The sequence below is a fragment of the Rhinolophus ferrumequinum genome, chromosome 7 (genome assembly GCF_004115265.2).
Source record: "Rhinolophus ferrumequinum isolate MPI-CBG mRhiFer1 chromosome 7, mRhiFer1_v1.p, whole genome shotgun sequence".
Taxonomy (NCBI): domain Eukaryota; kingdom Metazoa; phylum Chordata; class Mammalia; order Chiroptera; family Rhinolophidae; genus Rhinolophus; species Rhinolophus ferrumequinum.
Genome location: NC_046290.1, coordinates 9,350,122 through 9,376,139, shown reverse-complemented (window position 1 = coordinate 9,376,139; position 26,018 = coordinate 9,350,122). Strand labels below are relative to the sequence as shown.

General features: G+C 45.6%; 1 protein-coding gene across 2 annotated transcripts in view; it reads right to left on the bottom strand.

Moving 5' to 3' along the window:
• The window catches only part of TRIO (trio Rho guanine nucleotide exchange factor), a 320,251-nt gene that overhangs the window by 249,523 nt on the left and 44,710 nt on the right, over positions 1-26,018 (bottom strand). The window contains exon 1 of one of the 2 annotated variants that reach the window (XM_033110551.1): positions 8,941-8,971. The exons of the other annotated variant lie outside the window; for it this stretch is intronic. Coding sequence (XP_032966442.1) covers positions 8,941-8,956 — 16 coding nt within the window. The 5' untranslated portion in view covers positions 8,957-8,971. Of the gene's footprint in view, positions 1-8,940; positions 8,972-26,018 lie in introns of those variants that run through there. 2 annotated transcript variants of the gene reach the window in all.

Sequence of the window (26,018 nt, the reverse complement as noted above, 5' to 3'; positions counted from 1 at the left end):
AGAAAACCACGTCACCAGCAATAATGTGGCTCATGGGCCCTGAGCTGCCAATGTGACACGACACAGCACAGTAGCGTCTGCTCCCTGCGGACCTCCCGTCCTGGGAGACACCATATGTGGGTGCACTGCACCTTCCAGAGCAGTGCGTCCAAAGGCTGGTCCAGGATTGGCACAAATCCACAAGCTCATCAGCACGTCTCTGCACACAGATGAGGTGTGTCCGTCTTTGGGCTGACTATTCTAGCTGCTGGGCGATTTCCATTCCCTCAGCAGACCTGCGACTCACTAGGACTGTTAGTACACATCACACCTAAACCTTCGCACACTTAATCAATGTCTACAAATTTCATGTAGTTCATTTCTTCTTAAAGCATTATCTGATTTTTTTAAGTATGTGTTAATTACATTTCGGGATGGCACAGGGAGCGTTACACACGTTATAAACAGCGGGGCTGGGTCTGACACAGCTGGAAACCACTGCTGTGAAGAAAGGAGACTCACCTGGCCCCAGCCTGGCAACAGCTTCCTGAAGGTACTGGACTGTTCCCAGGTGGTGAAGATTGCATCACCCCAAACCTAAGGGAAATTCCTGGGACAGGTTCTACTGACTGTCACTGGTGTTTTACAGTTTCACTTCTTTCAAAAGTCTAGAGAGAAAAAGAGAGACCTCCTCTCCTCTCTCCCCAAGCCCTAAAACAACACTGCAGGAAGGAACTAGCAAACGGGAGCCTGGGGGCCATGCCCGGTCCTACAATGCTGCCTCCCAGCTACAAATGGGGGCTGAGTGGCTGCAACGAAGACCTTATGGGTCCCCAAAGTCTCAAATACTTACTATCAGGGGTAAAAAAAAAAAAGAAAAGAAAAAGTTCCGATTCCTGTTCTAGATCAAACATACCTTGATGTTTTACTTTTCTCTTAAATCCATTTTAAGTACATAAAACCGACATATCGCAACTGACATTATCAATTTAAACACTATGGGGGATGTCAGACAAGAGCGGGATCGTTTGAACGTCCTCAGCTACACCTGGATTTTACTGTTTCATTTTATGAACTTTTATCTAAAATTGCCTGCCCAGATTTTGGTTTGTCATGGCTTACAATTAGAACGACTTTACCCCATCAATTACAATTTGATGTATTCAAACAACGTTAGTAAGAGAGGAACTATTTTTCTACCAAGCAAACTCCTCTGAAATCAGACAGTTCTGTAAGTACAAAGGGTGAGAACGCAGACAGAAATTTCATCCTAAAGAGCTTATTCACAACGATGTGGTGTGTGCCCCTGGAAGGTACCTGCGTTTAGACCCACATGCAACCCCCTGAAGCTCCCATGGCTGCAAGAAACGAGACGGGACACAGAGAGGGCTTCTCAGTCCTCGCCAGCATGAGCCCCGGGAATGTGCGGGTGTGCTGCTGTGGCACAAACACTCCCGGAGCCGTTCGTCGTCCGATTCCCAGGGCACAGTCTGCCAATCACACATTCACACCTGTACATCATCCGTCCGTCCACTTCAGAAACAGTTTCTGCTCACCAATGTGGTGTGGACCTCGGGACAGCTGAGCAGGAAAGAAAATCTCAAACGCTGCACAGTGTCACTGTCACAGCTATCTACGGGGTTTCTGTCCCTGACACGTCCACACAAAACACCAGACTTGAAACTCGAGGTGCAGAAAACAGCATTAGAACACAGACACAAATTCCCCCAAAACCTAACCAGGGAGTAGTGAAAACAAACCCTTTTTCTTCCTTTTCCCTTTATTGGGGGGCAAGGTTTCCTCCATCTGGAAACTGGTCCTCAGAAACCCTGACCGGGCCCAGCTCGTATGGCCGCCCCTCACTCAGGCCCCCACGCCCTCCCTCTGAACTCTGGGAGGGCTCAGATATAAACTCTTACGGGGCCTGGGTTATGGAATACTTTACTAAACATTAATATGAACTGAACTCACTGTGAGTTTCAAATACAACAAATATACTGTTAGCAAAAAAACTGGATTCTAATCTTATAAAACTTTTCCATCACAGAAGAACTAACTTCATTTTTATACCATAATCTCTCAAATGAGATTGAAGAACAAAAATAAATAAATTTCATGTTTGAACTAAAGAGCTTAAGTGTCACACTCCTTATCACATGACTTAAAACAAACCTCCCTGGTGTGATTTCACCCTATTCGGTACAACGTAATTTGCTCACTTGTACTTCCTGGGGCTCCCCGGGTCTCTCATACATGGGGCTTCCTCCCACGGAGAACCTTCAAAGATGCTATCTTTTACTTGCCATTTCCTACAGAGCTAGAGGAGCGAGTCCTGAGAACACAACAGATACTACGCAAGGACCCCCAAATGACTGCACTCAACACAGAAACTGGAGTATGCCATGTAGTAAGGTAAGTCTGCAATCTGAAAACCACAGACGAGGAGGCCTGGCCGGCATCTAGGGCCCACGGTACCCAACGGCCCACTCGAGGATTCGACTTCACACAGCACCACAGGATGGACGTGCCAGTCCGTTATCGTGCAAGTCAGGAGTGCGCTGTGCTTGACTCTCTCCACGTGCTGTGATTTATAGGAAACACCCTCATTTTAACCTTCCAAGTGGTGACCTGAGAGTCAGCTCCCTTCCCTTTTATGTCACAGCCTGGACTGCTGACATTCACACACTTCCTGAAGACCACTAAGGGGGCAAGGACCAAAATGCCTGAAATTCCTCCAGGACTGAGGGATGGGGAACAAAACAAACTGAGTCCTTAAAGAAGTGACACAGTATTTCCGATTTCCGCCTGTTCTCCCCAAAGCTGTCTCATGTGCCTCAGCTCTGGATGTCACAGTTGCTAAGAGCTTACTGACAGCTCTCCGGGTAGGACAATTTCCTTGCCACGGCCTTCCCCTCCTGACGTCCAGCCCAGAGGCCTGGGTGAAAGCAGTGCCAGGAGCAGCGGCAGAAGCACTTTCCTCTCCGCCCTGGGCACCAGCCCTGCGCACACCAGGCTGTTTCCGGGCAGATTTGGAAACACTCACCATGCCGCCCGACTGTGACAATCAGCCGTTACCAAGGAGCTGACAAAACAGGTCGGTTATTTAAATAAAGACGTCGTCGTCGTCATCTTTCACCACAATGTCGAACTATGTTTGTGATTATTAGATATTCCACGTGTTCCAGACACAGCCTCTTATAAATACATAATTTGGATCAATACTGTACAAAAGAAAACTACTTCTGCAGACCCATCTGTGCGCCTAACCTGCACTGGAACATTCAGACTCCCGGTTTACTAACCTGACGCTTCCTTCGTAAGTAAAATGATTCTGTTCATCACCAGATGAGCCTTATCATGACCAGAGCGTTACACGCAGCTGGCATCAGCCTGCTCTTCAACCTCCAAGGGGTCTTCTTAAAACACAACTGTATAAATTGCTGGCAAGGCTGGGACTTTGCCAGGAGAATGGCTCCAACTCCCCTTCCCCTAAACTGGCGACACCAGTCAGAGAAGATGCTCAGCAACACCCAGCAGCCCGACTCTCAAGGGCCTGGAGCTGACACGTGGCCTCCGTCAGCAGGGCCCTGCCTGCAGTCGGCCCCCTTCCTCTCCCACAGGCCGCCTGCCTCCCCCTCCTTCTGTCCCACCCCTCCCCCATTCAGCCACCAGCACTGAGCTGAGCAGCCCTGAGAAAGGGGCCTGAGCGCTGGGCCTGCCACTGAGGAACTCCATGCTGATTGGTTTCCCTCTTTCTTTCCTCTTGTCGGTTAGTTCGATCACAGTTCGGGAGCACTGTGGCAGGCAGAACTCGAAGACGCCCATGACACCCAGCCCGCTTTGTGCCCTTCCCTTGGAGTGCGTGGGGAGTGGAGCAGCGAATATGAGGGGCTACCACTCCTGTGATGAGACTCCGGATGAGCTGGCCCTGGGCTCATCCAAAGGGAGCTCATGGGGTGGGACGGACCCGTCGGGAGGACTTAGAGGCTGCCCCATGGCCTCCACAGAGCAAAGTGCCCCCCCCCGTGCAGCGGGCATGACACAAGGACCTGACTGACCTCAACTCAGGTGCTGAGAGGGACCCTTGGCCAATAGGGTCCTTCACGACTGCCGGAAGGAACTCGGAAGAGGACCCCGAGCTTCAGAGGAGATCAGTCTGGCCTTGACCTCAGCCTGTACGACCTTGCGCAGAGAACCCACTGATGCTGTGCCCAGATGCCAGACCCACCAGGAAGTCCGAGATAATAAATGTGTGTTCTGGTGATGGAAGGAGAACGGACTCTGGGTGGTGAACACACAAGGGGATTTACAGATAATGTAGTACAGAATTGTACAGCTGAAGTCTATGTCACTTTACTAACAACTGTCACCCCAATACACTTTAATTTAAAAAAATGTGTGTTCTTTTAAGGGGTAATTTGTTTGGCAGCAACAAAAACTAATACAGGCACCTAAATGAGTTTTTGGTTTCACAGATTTTAATTCCATCTGCTTTTCCTTCTTTTCTCAAAGAAGCAAGCCTCAAGCGTTCCTCCTCCGGTCTGCCCAGCCCACCGCACCCCCACCCATACAACAGCCAATTAACATTTTGATCAGGGTGTTACAGCCAACTGCACCCTGATTCTCTAAAATTCAAGTAAAACTTAAAGAAACTCCATGCTTCAGGTGGCCTGTGGGGTCCTGTCACAGACGAGCACGTCAGCTTTTAGGCTTTCAAATATAATGAAAACTGCTCAGGACTCAACCCCTTTCATTCTTAGAAATGAAGAAACGAGGGCTCCAAGAGTTTAAATATTTAAAGACCAATCACCTTTTTTACACACGATATTACAAATACACAATATGTATTTTAGTATAATGTCATATATCTTAACCAAAATATGTGTTTAACACTCTGCTACCCTACCTTTTCCTCTGTCATTTAAAAATTGGTGGCCTGGCCTCATTCTCTGTATTACCTCCCATCTTTGTAATTTCTGCTTCTCTGCCTACAGCGTTAGAGTTGGAGTTCCAGAAAACAGCTGAAAGCCCATCATTTTTGTCATAGGAAATACAGTTTAATTACTGAGTCCTTCCACTATGCTTTTTCTATACATCTCATTTATTACTTGTTCTGTATTACCTAATGGCGACTTATAACTCACCCATAAAAGCAAACACTCATCCGTCCTTCCAAAGTTACTCTCTGTCCTTTAAAAACCGACATAAAGTCAAACGATGTTTCAGATGGTTTTGGCAGCACAGACTATGTCACCTTCGGGTAACCTTTACATATTCCTCTCGCTATTCTGTCTTCACCGAAAACCACAGGTGAACTGGGCTCTACCTCCTTCACTAAGAGTTTCCTTACTACAGGACTTCAACTGTAGAAGAGCTGGTAAGAACTCAGCTCTACTTCTTTTTAAAAATTATTTAAAAAAACAAAAATGCTAGAATGTCTACTTAAAACTATATATATATATGTACACACACACACATGGTCAACCCAAAGATGATGTAGGGTTTTGGCTTCCACATACTTTCTGAAAAGGAAAAAATAATGATGTTTTTTCCATTAAAAAAAATCAAGAAGTAGAAAATGGATTAACATTAAACAAAATTAAACATGTAAATTCTCAAAATGAAAATATGATTTAATTGGATATCAAAGAAATAAACCTGCAGCTTCGCTTTTTTTTTTTTTAACGCCTGTAAATACTACTTTCAGGTAAAATAGGAGTTCTGCCTACATCTACATATTCTCCAAGACACCAAGCCAAAGGAATAACAAATGTAATCACTTGCAGATCCACGTCAAGGGTTTAGATACATTAAACACTGAATGATTGTAAAATAGTATTTTAAGAGGATATGTCTCTCTATAACCCAACTTAGAATTAAAACTAAGATTAGATGGGAATTTGAACATAAAATGGTACAACTTTAAAAAGAGCAGGCAGCACACATGGGAAGAGCGATGATAACCTACAAATTAAAAATAAAGTTCCTCTTCAGGCCACAAAATGCACAGCTCCACCGCGCCAGCTCAGCTTCCCGGGCACGTGACCATTTCCTATTCTCACAAACCCCACTGGGTATAACTTCCCGCCTACACACTGCCAGAAGCAGTTGCCTAGTTTCAAAAGAAAACCCTCCTCCCTTTCTTTACGTAATGAGAGCGACATGAGGTTGTGCCATCTTGGGGTCGGCCTGCCTAGCTGCTCCAGCACCTTCTTGCCATGCCCAACGGATAGGAGCCCAGGGAAATAAATGGTTGTCATGCGATTTGCATCATTCTCCTGCTGGGAGACACGGCTTGTTCCCAGGAGGGGCTCTCGGGCAGGAGAAAGTGGGGCTGCAATGCCCCAGTCTGGGATTCTGTTCACATCACTGCCCCCGAGGGGCTCAAAACGTGTGCACACATCTCATTTAGCCACGGGGTTTCTCTGTCAAGGTAAGGGACAGGAAATATTATTGTTCAAAAGATAAAATCACAGGATTTCAAGCGCTCTGGGAGCTAGATGCTGTCATGTAACCCTCTGGTTTTACAAAGGATACAGCCGGGCCCAACCACGGAAGCCGCCGCCTAGGGTCCCAAAGCTGGAGGCAGAGCTGGACCCGACATGCAGAGCAGTGAGTGGTGCTTCGCACAGACGGCCCACCCGATCCACGCATCCGTGCTCTGGCCTCTCGCATCTCTAGCGCCACTCACGGAGAACACAGGTCTAAAAGGCTGCCCCAGAAACAGCAGTAACAACGCTCCCCAAACAAAATGCTTCATGCCCACTCTTCTCTTTATAACTGTCATTGTTTAACAATCCTGTTTTTCCCCATGAGTGCAACGCCCTCAGTCAGGACAGTTGATCTTTCACGTCTCGTGTCGTCTGATTCCTTCCGAGGAGGGCGGGCTGGCCTGGGCATGACCCACCCTAGCATCTCTGGGATGCCATGGAAGTCACCAAATGGAATCAAGGTGGCTGCAGGGTCCTTATTGGTAAAATGGGGGGAAAGAGGGGACACGGGTGATCCCTCACAGAATTGTTACAAAGTTTAAAACATAACATGTAAAGTGCCTGCACAGGCAGGTCAGTATTCCCTGAAAGGTGGTCCCAAACACGTGCCTCAGAGTCACATGGGACATGCATTAAAACGCAGAATCGCATGCCCACCTCCTGGATTCTGAGACAGCAGGTCTGAGAGGCGCTGCATTTTACGCAGTTAGTTCCCTGGGAGACTCCAGTGCACGGCCAAGTGCAAGACCCACAGCCAAGTACAGATTAAAGGCTTCCCCGTATCTTTATTATTGATGCTCGTCACAAAGTGCATGATTTACTGGCTGGTGCGCAGGCTAAGGATTGCAAACAGCACAAAAGGACGCTGTGAAGAGAAGGAACTCAGACATCTATCTATTCTACCGGCTTTCCAACTTTATTGGCCTTGACCCACAGTAAGAAATACATGTTACAATGCAACCCAACACACGAACACACGCATGTCATATACACCTCTTGTGACTGTGTCACAACATAGCCCTTGGTGTGGGCAATGAACTCTAAGTTTTATTTTTAATGCTGGTAACAACCTATGGCTTTTTCCTCCATAAATGGTTCTTGAGCATGAGTTTAGGTCACACGTAGAGATCTGATGCAACGCAGGTGGCCCATCACCCAGGACACAGAGGCCTGGCCCCAGCGACGCCAGGGCACGCTTCGCAGGACAGCACTGCCCAAGGAAGCAGCTCAGTGTCACATGTGAGGGACGGCGAGACCTGCTGAAACTGAACCCCCAAACCTGGAGGGTCTCCTAGGACCATGGCCAAAACAGCCGCACACTCTGCAGGAAGCATGGAAATAAGAGGGGAGGGCATTCCCGTGGGGCTGGTAGAATAGTTAGGGATGTTGCAGAAAAATGCAAGTCTTTCTCCAGCACTGAAATGGAAGCTAAAGACCCCCTGGCTGTGCATTCTGAATAACAAAGCGCTGTTCACAGAGGCCAAAGCAGGGCTCTAAAAGGAGCTTTCCTCCTCCATGGGTAGGGCAGTTTTGAAGAGCAACCCCCCCAACCCCCAGAAAAAAATTTGTATGGAAACAAATACCCCTCATCCCTGCCCACCCCCATGCCCACACGGAGCACCTGGCCCTAAGCTGTTTTCCTATGCCCCTGGCATTTAACAATCATGCACAATGTCCCGTCACATGCTGGCCACCACGTTTCTACAAACTGTGGGCCACCTGCATTCACCTTGGACCAAGTCTCTCTCTGCACCTCTGACGGCACTGGAAACTGATGGGCTGCCACGTCCCGCAGCGACAGGCTTTCCCATCCCGCACGGCAGAAAAATCCATGGCATCCTGGCACTGCTGATGCCACGAAAAGCCCGTTTTGGCGGTGCCAGTCCCTCTACAGGACTTTATTCTTCCTGAAAGTTCATGGCCTTCAAGATTACCAGACCCGACGCCTCGCCAGCCATCAGTGCTCCGTTAGCGCAAAAGGCTGGCCAGGGTCCAGGGGACCGACAGTGGCTCTGCTTGGAGTCCTGGCTCGAGCTGCTGTGCAATCTTGATGTGCCCACAACTCAGCTTGTTGTGGGACCACACGCGTTGGTGCTGGTGGGGACAGCAGTTGGTGCTGCGGCCGCTGCCACTACTGTGACCACCTGAGGCAGAGCCTCGCCCAGAGCAACTGGACATACCTTCCCTCCCACACCCCACTTCAAAGCTGACTGAGATTCTATTTTCCCTTACAACCTACTCTTTTTATTTATTCGTTTTTGGTTTGTCGATATCAATTTTATGGTAGTGCTGATTCTCCGAGAGTCAGTTCACTCACGTCCTTGTTGGAAAGGTTAGGAATTTTTTCAAATTAAATAACATACAGCATCAGAACAGTATTTCTTTTGGGGTCTTAATATCAGCCTTCTACACGCAAGCGTCCTTACGGTTTCACCATGAAAACTACTCCAACAATCACGGGACACCTGACCTGTCCCAGGCACCATCCTGAGCTCTTCACACAGACAACTTCATTCATCCGCAATCCTTCCAAGGTGGCTCTGTTACCACCGGAGGCCCAGAGGGGGCGAGAGCTGCAGGGAGATGACACAGCAGGAGGCTACGAGGCAGGTCCACACCGCACCCCGCACACTGAGCCCTCAGGGTCCTGTCCTCCTTTGTCCAGTCTTCTGTGCTTCTGTAAAAACCACACGAACATCTGTACTTACATCGTCTACTAAGGAGGAAAATACCAAGCACCCTGTATTAAAATGTTATATTTATGTTCTATTTGATTTCTCACTGAAGCTGGTGACTAAGTGTGATGATGTGAAATCTTGTCCCCATGGATGAGCCTTACTTACTTTTCAAAAGTTATATTTTAAAATCCAACCATTTGGAGAAGGTAAATGAGAATCTTCCCCCTCCCCAAGAGACATAAATTATATTAAAAATCGGCTGATTAAAGACCTCTATTCCTTTAATAAGAAAAGCAAAGTTTTGTTTCTAAAAGTTACTGAATGTTTTTAAATGTTTGACTTCAAACTTACAGAAGTCCTTCATTTAATATTTTTCCCAAGCTTAGACTCTCAAATTATTAGCATTAGTAACCTAAGGTGTTTCCTTCTCCCTGGTGAGAAATAAATAGAACATGTCAGCATGTCTGTACACACACTTCACCTGATGTCACAGACAAATCAGCGAGGTCTTATATCATCAAACTGAAATTTAACACTCAGGTTAATCCAGCCAGTAAAAAATAATTAGATGAAATAAAGTAACAGTAGCATTGCTTTCTAATTTGTATTATAGTAGGTTTTCATTTCTTCTGTTGCCTTCTTCCAAACTTTCTGGGGAGCTAGGCAGATGTAAACTTTAATAGATTTTTCGTAACCTTTTCAAAAAACTGTGTGTTGGTCAGGTAAACCTGTATTTGCAAACTGAGATCATGCTATGCCCTTTCAGAAAACAGGAGGCAAGGAAACGCCTGCTGAGCTGGCAATAGCAGAGCCTGTGGCTTTTAGCGTGGACAAACACCTGTGAGACCTGGACAAACAGCCTCACTTCCCTGCCCACGAAATGAAGCACGGGACCACACATCCTGCAGTGGCCCTGCCCGCTGGGTGACAAACAGCGTTCCTTTGCCTAAAGCCTGGGAGGTCATCCAGTCACGGACACCATGGCTCACTGGTCTGCCGGGTGAGGACAACTGACGCCAGCCAGTCATTCCACCTTGTGGTGGCCAGTCCCCGGTCGGGAGTTTCTACATGCGTGACTGAAACACCAAGGGCACTCTGTCCATGACCACCCAGGAGCTCCCGCCTGCAGCTTGTCTGTGCAGAAGCCTGCTCCTCGGTTTGATCGCGAGCCATTTGGTCAGAAAAGTTTTAACTCAGTCTGTTAAAGCGGAAAGCCATTAAAAAGACACACATTAAAGATTCCGTTCTTTCCTCCTCCTGTGCAGTACGAGGCTTGCCCCTTGCTGCGGTCCCAGGACCGGGGCTGAGGTCTCTGAGTGTGAAGTTCTGGACGGGGTGTTGTCACTGCCTTACTTGCAAACCCTTGTATGCCAATGCTGGTGTTTGTCCTCGGCTGAAGCTAGAACACAGAGACACTGCAGGAGAAATCCAAGGGCAGAATGCTTACAGGTATTTACAAAAGTTCTTTCTACAATTGTCTTTCCCACACTTAGTTTGACAATTTTAAATGTTTTGCCTTTGGCAAATCTTCCAAAATCACTCCATTTAGCTTTTACAGAAACGTCTTCTTCACCACTCATGGCTTAAACGCTTAGATAATATAATTTAATTTGACTATGTAGATAGAACTGCACCTGGCACCAACAGGTTTAACAACAAGCGCGGCGCACTGCTCACTGCCGGGAAGTGTCCTGTTACACTGCAGGGGGAACTGCCCGAGCTTGCTGCAGGAGCACGCTCTGGCCCTGTGCTGGCAGCTACAGTTAATTACAAGGTTAACATTTAGTTTTAAAAAGGAGAGGAGGAGGAGGAGGGTGGGAGAGGGGCAGTGCGGAGTTGAAGGGAGGAGGATGGAAGGTGAGAGGGAGGAAAAAAGTTACTTTCCTTTCCCTTCATTCCACTCACAGGAATCCTTCTGCCCCGATTTAAGTTACTGGTGTTTATAAATACAAGGCAGACTTGTTTCCCTCTCATCCTTCTCAGGGTCTGTAAGGGTATTTGTGCACCACACACAAACCTCTGGGAGGAAGACGAACCTCTGACATGTTCTGGATCCCTTAGCGTGCACTGCCAGGGCTGCTCAATGGTGCTCCGACCGTTCTTAGGTCGGAAGCACTAAATTCTAACGCACTCCCTCAGGCCACTAGTCTCAACATTGTCAGTTTTCTTCATCCAAACATGGAGACAACATGACCTGCCCTATTTGGTTTGTTTGATTGCTAGAAAATAAATGAACTAGCATGAGCACCATACAAATAAAAATCGTGAAAACCACTTTCTCAAAATTTTGACCCAAATCAAATTGAAATACAATCGGTAAATCAAAAAATAAAGCAATGGGGCACCAAAGCCCATCTTCCTGTCTACAATCAGCACTTTATACACTCTGGTCGGAACAGAATCACTTGCTTTGTTCTCCCAGCCTTTCAGGAAAATAAAACATTAGTTCTTTTTGCTTCAGTAAAGCTGACAATTCTTACCTGCCTGTCCCAGCCCTTCCTCAGGCACTGCTGCACTGCACGTGGCCCAGGCTAGCACCTGCACTCTGGCAGGGCGCTGGGAAACAGCCTGCGTGCCTGACACATGAATTCCACGACAGCGGCACATGTGCGTGTCTGAGCGTGTGTGCGCATCTGGATGGGGAAGGGCAGCGCCCTGCCAGTGCCCCCCGTGACTCAGCGCTGACACGCTCGTCCTTAGAGACTCAGCTCTGACATGAGCTCCCATAAACAGCAGTCACTTTCCTTTCAAGATGAAGGTAGGAGGAGGCCAAACCAACAAACAAGATCAAGAACTTTTTAAAAATAATTTTAAGGATTGATGCTGGCTTTATATGCAGTGATTTAAAAAATACAATGAATATTTAAATTTAAAAAAAATGTATTACAGTAAATGCCACATTGCCATTAACCCCACTCAGAATACTCCCCCTCGCTTCTAACACACTTATCCCGTCGTTCTTGCCACTTTATGAAGCAGTTCTGGAAGTCCTCTTGTGAGTGTCTTTAGTTGCGCTGTCGTGGCTGCCTCGATGTCCTGAATTGATTCAAAATGTTTACCTTTCATGGTCATTTTGACTTTGGGGAAGAGCCAGAAGTCACACAGTGCCAGATCCAGTGAATAAGGTGGATGAAGACACACACCATAGTGTTTTTATTTGACAGAAACTGCTGTACCAGAAGCAATGTGTGACATGGAGTGTTGTCATAATGGAAGATGAAGTAAAGACACTCACAAAAGAGGACTTCCAGAACTGCTTCAGAAAGTGGCAAAAATGATGGGATAAGAGTGTTCGAAGTGAGGGGACGTATTTTGAGGGGGATTAATGGCAATATGTCTTTCACTGTAATAAATTTCTTTTATTTAAACATTCACCACATTTTGTGATCACACCTCGTATTTTTATTTAAAGTGGTATTACAAGCACACTAAAATAACAGCCTATGCAGCAAGCAAAACAACATTTAAAACAAACAATTCAAAACTGCATTTTTCCCCAAATATTGCACATTTTAATATTCTATCTTAATATCAATCTTTTATCCAACAAAATCTGTTTGTTCCTCCTGTATAAGTGATTGATTTCTCTGCATTTCACATTATGTCAGCGTGGATACATTTAAAGGAATAAATGTAGTAGCCAACTCAGAGGAAAGGTGTTTTTGCCTTTATCCTGGTCACAGAGTAAGGATAGTGAAGACATCAAGCCGCTTCTTACAGACATACCTATGCTGCATTATCACCTGTGTGACAGTCAGGAAAAAGATCTCAAGAGCACCTTTGTGTGTTTCATAAGAATTCACTTTTATTTCCAGGAATTATGTATAGTCCTCTGTGCACACAAGCCCTCACTCCAACACCTCACCCCTTGCCTAGCATTCAACAAATACTGTAACGAGAGCCTTTTAAGTAAAAAAGACATCTGAGGATAAAGCCGTTCAACCCTGTCTGTCTTAAAATTCAGCAGCATCAGGTGAGGGGCTGGCTGGAGCCCTGGAGGTTCAGCAGGTGCCTGGCAGCTGTGCAGGGTGTGACTCATCTGAGGGAGCCACAGCCCACGCACCTGTCCACCGGGCTCTGGGCCAACCTGAGGGAACAGGAATCTGCCAGGCCCTCAGAAACCTGCGGGCTGGTCCTTGAAGGGATGGAGCTGGCCCATCACCTGTCTCTACTTCTTTCCTTTCTGAGCACTCTACCTAAGCAAACGATATATTTTAGCCACTGTTTTCCTTTCATCTATTACATTCCTCCTTATACTTTTTAGTCCATTGAGGATTTTCCCTTCACAGCACTGACTGGATCAGAATACTAAAAAAAAAAAAAAAAAAAAAAAAAAAAATCCTACATTCTGTTTCTTAAACACAAACTGTTGATATCTATATTCAGATCTAGCCAAGAGAGGACAGGACCTATGTTGACAAAAAGATTGTTCTTACTAATTTCTAAAAAATGGATCTTAAATTTATATACACAGAGAAGACTAGCTGAGTTTGCACGGCAAAGTTCTATATATATACTTTGGCTGGTAAATGCTTGTTCTAATATTTTATACTTTGTCATACATGGCAAAATACTCCATTGTTTCATATTAAATTACTATATACCGTGTTTCCCTGAAAATAAGACCTAGCCAGACAATCAGCTCTAATACATCTTTTGGAGCAAAAATTAATATAAGACACGGTCTTATTTTACTATAAGATCAGGTATAATATAATATAATACCCGGTCTTATATAAGACCGGGTATTATATTATATTATAATTATATAAGAACGGGTCTTATATTAATTTTTGCTCCAAAGGAAACATTAGAGTTGGTTGTCTGGCGAGGTCTTATTTTCGGGGAAACATGGTACGCAGTCTGACAATTAAATTCGTGAACTTGTTGCAACGATGTTGCTAATCTGTTTTTGATATCACAGAGATTATTCATTATGAATTTATAACAACTGGACAGTTAACCAAGTTGACTATTTGGAAGTGCTGAAAAGGCTGCATGAAAAAGTTAGACGACCTGAACTTTTCGCCAACAATTCATGGCTGTGGCATCACAACAATGCACCAGCTCACACGGCACTGTCTGTGAGGGAGTTTTTAGCCAGTAAACAAATAACCAAGTATTGGAGAGTATTGGAACACTTTCCCTACTCATCTGATCTACCCCCCAATACTTCTTTCTTTACCGGAAGACAAAGGAAATATTGGAAGGAAGACATTTTGATGACATACAGAATGTCAAGAGTCATATGACGACAGCTCTGATGGCCATTCCAGAACAAGAGTTCCAAAATTGTGTTGAAGGGTGGACTAGGCGCTGGCGTTGGTGCGTAGCTTCCCAAGGGGAGTCCTTTGAAGGTGACCGTAGTGATATTCCCATAGCACAGCTAAGGTATATAGCACTGAGGTATATATCACTTTTTCTAGGATAAGTTTGCCAACTTAATGACTGCTTATGTTAGTGTGTTTAAAGTTAGTAATAGTAAACCGTTTCCAAATAGGGGCTTTGTACCAGGTTATGTTTATAAATAGGTCTAAGTTACTCATTATTCATATTCCGCATTTGGCAGGCCCTACCCTAGCACATATTAACAGCAAATCTTTGCAATGATGGTTCTTTTTAAGACAGTAAACATCCATCTCTTTGATTCTTCCCCTTTGGAGGAAATGATTTTGGTAGCTCTTGTAAATATGAATCATTTGTCTGACTACAACCTACAGCTCTTATTGGCAAGTTAGAAGATAAAAACCAAGAGGTCAGAAAAGGGTCACGGACGGAAGAGGTTACTGCAAGGACAGTGAGAGCAAACGGACTTCCTGTGTGCGGATCATTCTTTAACGTCCACCTCATTTCTGCTCACTTCAAATTTTAATTTTAATCTAATTTCGAACTACTGGACAACAAGTAAAGCTACGCCGAATAAGCTGACACTTTAAAATCATGCCATTATAATAAATAATGAAGAAATGAGGGTGTTAATCTGTGATTCACACAGAAATTAAAATGTGACTATTTCCTTTTTCTTCCATGCTTTTTCTCTGCAAACACTTAGGAAACAAGTAAACGTTTTGTTTCAAAAAGTGCTTGAAAGGAGATTTAGGAGAAATAAACAATGCAAAATAACCTCTTCTCCACTGTCTCCACAGGTCTGGGAAAATGAGACCACTCTGGCTCTGATAATGCCGCCTAAGTTGAAGGAAGTCTAGACAGCAGTGTCAGGGGTAACTGTATGTGGCCAGCGGCCTCCATATGTGGTCAGCAAGGCGGTCCCAGTAACCGCAGGGGCCCTAGGGAAGCAGGACACACCCACTCTAGTCAGGAGTCGCTCAACTATTTTGAGTGTGCCCTCAGGCAAGCCACCGCCTCCCTAGACTCGGTTTCTCCATCTGTAAATGAAGACGTTAGACAAAATATTATACTTACAAGTGATATGTAGTTCTTTAAATGGTCCTGCCAAGTGACGCTTTCATCCGTCTACACAGAACTGTATCCACCATCTAATTTCTAATCTTCCTTCAAACTCAACTGAAGGGTTGTCCAGCCACTCCAGTCAAACTGGCCCCCTCCTCCGCAGGTCCCCACACCCCACAACCCCTGTCCCAGCCTCTGTCATCCGCTCCCTCACCTCACCGGGCTCCCCAGGCAGGTGCCTGCACACAGGGAGGAAGGGACCCACAACACCCTCGGGAACCCTCTGCTGGGGACACGCAGTGCGCCTCCCCTGCCAGCTTCCTCTCTTCCTGAAGTCTGAGACTGATGAAATTCCCCGACAACTGAAAAGCTAACAGCTTTAAAATCCTGTCTTAAGGGATGATGACAAGGTATTTTTTTAAAGACCTTTCACTATAAAACTTTCAGCTTTGCTTAAAGTCATCACAAACTTGAGCAAAGTGGGGGTTGGGGGGAGCAAGAATACCAGCAACGTCTGTGTTTCCAAGGAAGAATCTACAAACCAAAGGAACAGACACAGTGGGGCACCTCATTACACACCCGGTCGCAGACAAGCACAGCCCCAAAGGGCGACTTCTGGGATTCCTGCTAAACGTTCTCTTCTGAGAGTACATGTTAAAGCACTGAAAGAAAAACGGTTCCTCCACACAACAGCTCTTCTGGGCCATGGAGCTCAACCAAAGACGGCTGGTCTGGAGAACAGGCACAAGACGAGTCCGGAAGGGCATCATTTACCAAAGCAGTAAGTAGATCAACAGAAATGACCAACGATCAATGACTGGTGGTACAACGATCACGGTGGTACAAGCAACGGAAAACCAAGCGATCATGGGCAAATACTGATACAACACCAGAGTACTTATGAAGAAACAATACAACGACAGGGATTTGCTTCAAAGTAATGCAGGGAGAAGGGAACCGAGCTGAACCTAGAGAGGCCACGAGACGACAACTGCAGCTAAGGGACGAGTCCATCGCTGGTTGTGACCAAGTCTGTTTCTACGAATGTCTCCAACGTGACAGTGTAAATTTTAAGAAAATGATGGCAAATACAGTTCCTGACATAGAAAGATGTCCATCATATGTTCTTTAAAACATGTCATGAAGAATTTTAATGAAGTAAAAATCTTATACCATATAAGTCACTCATTGTAGCAGATGGTTTGCTGTGGTCAGGACACCTGAATGTGGCCACCTGTCTGCCAGTTACTGGCTCTGAGACCTGGAAGTCACATACCACCACTGGTCCTCAGTTTCCTCTTCTGGAAAATGGGTATGTTATCTACATCTTAGAATTAAAATGAAATCACAAATGGCAAAGGGATTTGTAAATTGCACTTTGTTGAATAAATTTTGACTGAACTGTTGTTTAAACCATGGACCCATTTTAAGTGAGTTTCAGGAACTGTAGAGTTGTGCAACCATCATGACAATCAGTGAGAACATCTGCATGACTCCCCAGCAGTCCCCTGTGCTGCTGCGGGCAGTCTCCTCTCCACCCCGAGGGCAAGGCAACCACTGCTCTGCCTGCTGTCTCTCCAGTCCTGCCTTTGTCAGAAGTCTCACATATGTACACGGATCATACAATATGTAGCACCTTGTGCCAGCTTCTTCACTGAACCTGACGTTGCTGCATGTGCCAGAAGTTAGCTCCTTACTGCTGAAACGTCATGGGATGAAAACGACACACCACATCTGCTTTATCCATTCGCCGGGGAATGGACATCTAGACTGTTTTGTTTTGGGCTATGAGAAGTAATGCTGCTGAACGTTTGAATGAAAGTCTTTGCGAGGACATATGCTTTCCTGTCTCCCGAGGCAGACAACCAGGATTGGCATTGCTGGTTCATATGGTGAGCGTATGTTTAACTTTTTAAGAAACTGCAAACTGTTTTCCAAAGTGACTGTACAACTTTATATTCCCAACGACAGCTCATGAGCATTCTAATTTCTGAGGTTTCATCCTCAACACCTGGCCGGAGTCAAGCTTCGTCGTTACAGCCATTCTGGTAAATGGGCAGTGGTACTTCGCGGGGGTTTAAACCCACGGTTTCCTAGTGACGAGTGATACTGAGCATTCTCCTGGCGAGCGCTGGCCCTCCGGGTACCTTCTTTGCTGAAGTGTCTATTCAAATCTTGCTCTCATTTTTCAACACGGCTGTTTGTTTTCTTGTTGTTGAGTTATAACAGATCTTCATCTACTCAGGCCCTTCAGAAGCCATATGAGTTACAAGTACTTTCTCCCGGTCTGTCTATGGCTTATATTTTCATTTTCTTAATGGCATATTTTAAAAGTAAAATTTTTAAATTTGATGCTCAGTGTATCAACTTTTCCTTTTGTTGTTCATGCTTTTTGAATCTTATCTAAGAAATCTTTGCTTAACCCAAAATCACAAAGATTTTCTCCTACACTTTCTTCTAGAAGTTTTTTTTTTTTTTTTTAGTTTTACATTTTGGCAGAGAAAAGAACTAGAGATAAAACTGTACAGCAAAATGACCCCTTTAAAATATGTAAAACATGATTACATACGCTTATGTGCAGTTCCATGCATGCAAGCACAAACAGAAAGAGGAAAGTCTGAACAGATATACACCAAACAGCAGAGAGTCGCTTATATTTGAGAATTTTATTTTCTTCTTTCTTGTCAATGCAAAGGAGTCACATAATAAACTGTAGGATCCGTCACACCCAGACAGTGCACATGTCATGCACATATTACTACCCAAGGATGTCATCAAAAGGAATGACAAATCTCAGGAGCAAGGTAGCCAACTGTCAAGTTGCCTGTGGGCCAGAACAGAAGGGACACGGGGGACATCCTGGAGGTTAGCAGAACAGCAGGGAAACGGGCTGTTGGGACCTCACAGGGCCTCATGGGAAGAAAAAGGGGAGTTAAACATCTGGAACGACTGACGCAAGTGGAGTGCAGATGATGCCAACTTCTCTGTAGCAAAAGTCTAGATGAACTGAGCAACGTGTTTTGTGGGGTTTTTTAAACTTCTTTTTCTAAAGAGTACATTTTAAAAGAAAAAACTGGTATTTCTAAATTACTAGTAATTCTTCTGTGTTGTGTTTTTAACAACATAGCGGTCAGATAATAAAAATCAAAGCGTTATTATGGAGTGTGATGTAGCAGCTTTGTATGGATTCAAACCGCTTACAAACACAACCGGGAGAGTCCCATCTCTGCCGGGAGCTTTCATCCGCCTGTCGTTGGCTGATGCACAGCAGATACAAGATACAGGTCTTCCCTGTGAACCAATGTAATGAACGGCACATTTAGCTCCAAGGTCGCTTGAAATGCTGAGAACTACTGTTTGCTGCCGTGATCGCTTCTGAATGAAACAGTTAGCTGCTTCGTTAATGCTGACAAGCTTTTAAATCCCTGTTTCTCATGGATCACATGTTCTATCTTCCAAAGACTTTCCAATCCACAAAGACAGAGCCAAGGACATGCGACACATGTGCTCAGCCAGCACCACCTACTCAGAGCTGCGGCCCCAAAGCAGACACTTCCTGCAGCTGCAGCTCACACAGCGATGTCCTTTGGGTAATTCTGGCAAGAGCTGATGATGTAAGACAACGAAATCCTGCACCCGCCCTAATCCATGGGCACTTTCTGTGCTCCACAAATACTGAAACGTCTCCACTGCAGCCATGCAATAATGCCGGGAGCAGGAAGAAAAGCCTGGAAATGAATATTTTCAGACGGGTTACTCCATGCCCACTGGATGTCTAACCAGACTGACAAATACCCCACGACTGTTATTGACAAAAAGTATCCAATGCTCATGTGGCCCCAGGGCCTGCCCTAGGCAGTTTATGGCAGGAAGTGATTTAATCACCATAGCCTATGTGTGAAAACTATTGTTATCCATCCCCACCTTCCAGGAAAGAAACCAAGGCAAACAGAGCTGAAGTCAGATCAGAGTCACTGCTGTAAACCAGCTCACCCTCAGCGTAAGTCTCAGACTACACTGTATCTGTATTTACCTCTGTGTGCGAAAATCTCCAAGACAGTTTAGGGGAGGTGGGGCTCACCCCAGTCCTCAGTTCAGACAACCTCTTTCCCAAACGTTGTGTTTGAAATCCCACTCTGCCATGCATTTCTCCAAATCCTTCCTTAGGCATTTTTCACTACACCTAAGAGCGCGCTCCCACGTGACTCCTCCACTGCCTGTAAAGTGACCGTCCACCTACAGGAGTCAGGTCCTTGCTCGCGGCTACATTGCCAACCACCATAAAGACGACAGTGGAAGGGGAGTGAGTTATCGTCCCCCGTCCGTCCCCGTGCCCCGTCCGTCCCCGTGCTCACTGATGGAGAAGTGGTGGCTCCCCTTCCCCCTGTGCACCCCACGGGCTAGCAACCCAGAACCCTACCCCCTTGCTCCCTCCACCTGGCTCCCAAACTACCTATGCAGAAAAAAAGGCAGGCTGGAGCCTTCAAAACCAGTATTTTACTGCATGAGGTCAAGGTGAAATCTAGTAGCAGCAAAACCACAGATGACATTTTTTTGGCTTCCAACAAGACACACAATTCCAAACAAGCATTTCTTTCCCAAGAAACAAAAAGCGTAAGCAGCTTTGAAAAGTCTAGTGCCGCTGGCAGGTTCAGATACTTTCACCAAGGTCTAGAAACATTCAAGACATCCATCAAGATCCTAGAGAGAGCTGCAGAACTTCCTACATTCATTGCTTTTACTTAAAAGTTCCAGATGTTTCCTGAGGCGCAGTGGAAGGACAAAATAACAAAAAGGAAAAAACTACCAGTTTTACTCTACAAGAGCTGACGTGCCTCCGTGCAGTTTGTATTCCACTCGTTTGTCCAACAGCCATCAATCTGCACCCCCTCTGTCCCCCTGTTGGGGAAGTGACTGCTTCAGTGCCAGCAGGGAGCGGGCACCTCTGCCAGAGCCGCTCTCACACCCACAGGGCCAGACAGGGATGAAGCCAGGGACGCACTGCTCCTGCCCCCAACTCTCCTGGGGGGGGGTCACAACGCCCCTCCACCACTCTGTCACGTTCTTAAGGGTACTGAGACCACAGCTGGACAGCTCACAAACAAAATTTCTTTAAAAGAGTGCCTCCTAGAATGTAGTACTTTTATACCCAGAACCTTAAAAGGTCATTTGAATATAAGCTCTTGTCGTCATAATACCATGTTTTCCAGAAAATAAGACCGGGTCTTAGATTAAGGTTTGCTCCAAAAGATGCATTAGGGCTTATGTTCAGGGGATGTCCTCCTGAAAAATCATGCTAGCGCTTGTTTTCCGGTTAGGTCTTATTTTCGGGAAAACATGGTACTATTCCACATTAAATACAAAACCAGAACCATCTGACCAGAAGACGCGTTCCGCAGAATGTTCCCTGCCTACCTGATTCTGAAGAATACTGTCAGAATTAAAGTGATGTTTGCAAAGCTTCTGTAGTCCTTAGGGAAGCAGGGGAAGGGGAGCTGGAAACAAGGGATGAAACTGTTTGTTTTTCTTTTACATTTTTTTTTTATTTTTAACACACATGCAAAATGAATACTCGGCGTGGTTACCTTCAAAGTAATCACCCCGGGAGGCTGCCGACGGATCCCAGCACACACTACAGAAACGCTGCCTGTGCTCAAAGCCATCTGGACGCTCTCTTCAAATTGCCTATTATTGCCTACGGCACATTCTCTGGAAAATTCTAAATGCAGTAAGCTGTTATTCGTTCAGAACAGATTAGAATTTGGGAAATAAGTAAAGTATTCAGTCCCAAGCATAGGTGAAAAGAACAATAAAACTTGGTTATTCCATTAAAAACAAGAAGTCATGAATACGCCTGGTGCATCAGGTATCTAATTACGGCCTAACAAACCACCCCAAAACTTAGTGGCTCAAAACAATAACGACATTATTTCCCAGGACTCCATGGGTTGACTGAGTGGTTCTTAAAAATCATAAATAAAATCATAAATAAAAATGATAAATGACTAAAATGGAGATACTGACATTCGCAACAGGAGCCATGATATTTAAAATGACAAACTTGTGTATCGGCCTTAGAATAGCCTACAAATGTTGGGCTGTCTCTATGCTACGTGCACAGGATAATAGGACTTGCAGTTTTATCTTTTTTCCTGAAACTATCAAAGCCAAGTACTCTGGGTCCACCTATACTCTGGGTCCAGATTTTCAGTCACTTGTGTTTTTGCGTTTATTTAATGTAGGTTTGTAATTTGCAGACAATCTGTATTTTTTTAAAAAATGAGGAATCTATTCAGAGTCAATCAAAGAGAACTAGTTCATTAATATTTACAAAGTAAATCTGATTACGGGAAGCAATAAAAAGAAGCTCTCCGTTTACCCAAGTAAGGGATCATCTCAGAGCTCAGCTCCTCCCCTTCCAAGAAAAGGCTCTGGGCTGAGAGCAGCTACACTTAGTCCTCAAAGTTGACAAATATGTAGCCAAACAGTCTAAAAACTACAGGACATGACCTGAGCAAAGTATTACACTTAGAGTGCAACATATTTATCTGTAACCAACTCATGTTAGAAGTCCTGTTTAAAAGAATGAGTTAGTTTCAGAAAAACTGCTATGGCTTACATGCAATTTTAACTCTTACTGTACTTTCGTTGTATGGTAAACAGAAGCAAACTATTCTTAAATTACTCTAAAACATAAACAGCAGATCAGAAATAAGTTTTCTTTTTGGATACCTTTCAAAGAATACTGATTTTAAAAATATCATTTAAACATGAACATAGAATTTTTAGCTAACTTTGAAGAAGCAAAAACTCAGTCGTTTAACAAAAGAGAAAAAAAAAGTTCACCCACTAAATGGGTGATCTGTTCACACACTGGTGCCGAAAATATCATCTAACATCAGCAATACCACAAATAGAAAACGAGAGCTCTCCTGTTGGACAATTGGCTTTATGACGTCCTATGAACCAAAACACCTCGGACCTTCCAATGAAGCCCTCCCCTTACTGCACGTGTGTGCACCTCCCCCAGCAGATCCACAGCTGCCAGGTTCTTCAGTCTCCACTTGCAGATGTGCTCACCAATTTCTAGGTCGATCCAGGCCCCTGCAGGAAACCCTGAGCCCCACCCACGTAGCAGACAATAGATATTTATTAGCCACTTACAATGTGCCATCAGGACTTAGACCCAAGAAGTATACCCGTCCTACAAGGGAGACTGAAATTAAACCCATAATCAACACAGTAAGTATTCAAGCGACTCGTGCAATGAAAAGATGGAGGGTCCTACGCAGCATCTCATCGGGAGCTTCCTGATCTGAGGGGTCAGAGAAACCTTCTCACAGCACGTTACACTTCAGCCACAACCTACAGCTGGAGAAGAACGGGGATGGGGGCAGGAGTGTCCCTCATAATCAGAATGAAGGCGTCTGTGGACGGCAGTGAGGGAGAGAGGGGGCAGGGCCACCCTACTGAATGACACTACGCAACGTCCCTGGGACACAACATCTGCTTCCCAGAAAACACGGCTGCCGTCCACTGCTGGTTCTCCCACCTGCGGAGGAACAGAACCCGGGTCTGAATTGCTGGCTGGTGGCAGGGGCGCTGCTCTAGTCAGTCAGTGCCTCGCACTCCGACCCCTGGCTGGTGCTATTTCAGGTGGGCCCCCCAAGTGCAACCATTTATTTGCCTTGGGCACCCCATGGCCAGCCCAAAGTTGGCTGCACCCCTCCTTCAAGTCTGGTTTGACCCGCCCAACGCCTTCTCCTCCATTCGCTTTCTGGGCATGGATACAGCAAGAAGGGTGAGACCCAAGGTAAAATACTCTTCAAGATGCCAACTTGAATGAGTCTCTGCTCAAGGCCAGCAAAACTCTGGTAGTGAACACATGGTCACTCCACAAATCTCCCGATGTGGGATAAAAGGGGAGCGGGACAGGGGGACGAGATGGTGAAGAGGTACACAGCTGCAGCCCAAGCAGCATCTGGGATACCATCTCCATCAAGTCGGTCAGCGGGATTTCCACAGCCAGACTGAAAATAATCCTTAACAGCACATCTCTTCTTAGTAAAAGAAGCTGGGACTTGTTTGTTTGCAAGCAGCACATCGTTATAATTTTCCAAGAACTGATCAGCTTAAATCAGTCAACAAAAACTAATATTTTCTTGAAAGCAAGATAAGACAGCTTTGTGCCTTTTAAGAGAAAGATACCATTCAAAAGAATATTTGGCAATTCTGCCTCAATCCAAAATCTAATAGCACCGAATTTTTTTTAAATCAAGGCAAATTGTATTTATATAAATACCTCATCACTATCTTTAATGGAACCTACAAATATGAATATTTAACACCTTGAGTTGCAGGGTTGGTGGCGGGAGGGTTACTTCTCCATAAAAGATTTTTCAACAGCTTTAATAAATTAACAGAAGCACATGTCTGGAAATGAACTATCTTGCTACTATTCACAAAGACTTGAGTCTGACTGGAAGAATAATTTTTAAAACTAACTAACTGCTGTTTGGGCAAGCATATCACAAGGCTCTGTCCACCTGGCCCCATGACAACCACTGAGATGCCAGAGGGGTCCTGAGGTTCAGGGAGAAGCACCTGTGGGCGTGACTGGGCAAGATCAAGGGGGTCAAGAGGTTCTAAGAACCAGACCCCAGGTCTGCACAGTCTCGTCAGGGCCTAATGAGAAGACGTCATACCAGGGGTGCTGTGTCAGGAGCAGAACGGCTCAAGCAATGAGGCTAACGCACCAGATTCTCACAATGCCCCGAATTCCCACCGTTCCATATTCAAGTTGTGTTGTTGCTGTCAGAAGGTCTCGGTGAAATGTAAATATATTAAATGAGAACCTTAACAGAATGAAAGGTTTGGATCAAGTGATCTGAAACCTCTTGAATCTCGGAAACTCTTACTCCACACTTAGGACAATTAAGTGGTGAGCAGAGAGGAGGACCCAAGAGACCCAAAACTGGGCACAGATGCTTCACCACGTCAAGAACCTAGGTGGCAGGGAGAGGGAAATGGGCATAACACAGCGTTACCTGAAAAAAATCAGGTTACAAAATGGAGTGTACGGTATCACCAATTTCTATGAAATAAACATATGCTATATAAAACATCTGTATTTATGGAGATAAGACACTAAAAGTACATATTCTAAAACATTAACAGTGAGTATCTTAGGGTGGGAAGATTACAGTGACTTATCTTTCCCTTATTTTCTAAGTCTCCACAATGCATACATACTGCTGGTAGACACTTTTCCCCGAGTCTCTCGTGAGTCTACACATCAGGCAGAGGCACAAACGGACTTAGAAGACAGAGCACAGAGCAGGTTTGTTTATGGCCTTGGAAGACGAGAGAGATTCTCTCTTCCGACAAAGAGCAGCCACACACAGTCGAGTAGAAAAGGTTTGGGTACCTTAAGTTTGGGGTTCCTCTTCTGCAACGCAACCCACTGCACGTACAAGTGTCAGCGGCCTCTGCATATCACCCTGTGGGAATCGGGGCTTGCAGAACTGGCGCCAAAAACATACCATAACTACGGTCACTACCACGAGTAATAAAAGTCCTTTATCTCAGACTTGGGAGTCTCATGTCTCCTGCCAGCGTCCACCAAACTGTGGCAGGCAAACTTCTTAGCTTGCAAGCAGGGTGAAAAAAACTCAGCCTCTTCATAGTTCTTTACAAATATGTACTCTTGTTACCATCTGACATGCTTAGGCTAGAAAGTTTCTATACTGCTTGCAACCAAAAGTCCTTTCTAATGATATAATTGCGTTAGGACTCAAATCTTCCAATGTTGGGAGGGGAGGGCGGGAGAAGGGGGGAGGGAGGGGAAAGGGAGGGAGGAGGGCAGGAGAGGGAGGAGGGGGGAGGGCAAAGGGAGGAAAGGGAGGGGGAGGGGCAGGGGAGAAAGAAAGGGGGAAGGATCAGAGGACCCCACCTGTAGAGACAGCACAGGACAGGTGATGGGCCTTCACTTGGCTGCAGCCCAGCATGGAAGGCACTGCGCCTGGGGCCCAGGACAGCGCCACCGAGGACAGCGCCGGGAGGGAGGCAGACAGACAGGCAGGAGGCAGCCTGCTGAGCGGAATAACCAGCAGGTCCTGTACATGCCCATCCACCACCACCACCACGTCCACCTCCACCACCACCACCGAAAGCACAATGAACCAGGGCACGGCACTCGGTCTGAGAGGCTGGGAGGGGGGATCCCAGCAAGTCTGGGGAACCAGGAAGGGCTTCCCTGACATTCTACAGATATCACTTAACGGTGCACAAGCAGACTCTTCTCCCGGCAGGCAAACCTTCATTCCAGAGTTTACCAATTTCAATAACCGGCACAACGTGACCAGGCCTCCATTCTTTCAGTCCAACTATGTTTTCACAAGTGTTGAATAATAGTGTAATGACAGATGAGCGCTAAGCAGTAGACTGGTCAGCAAGAAAC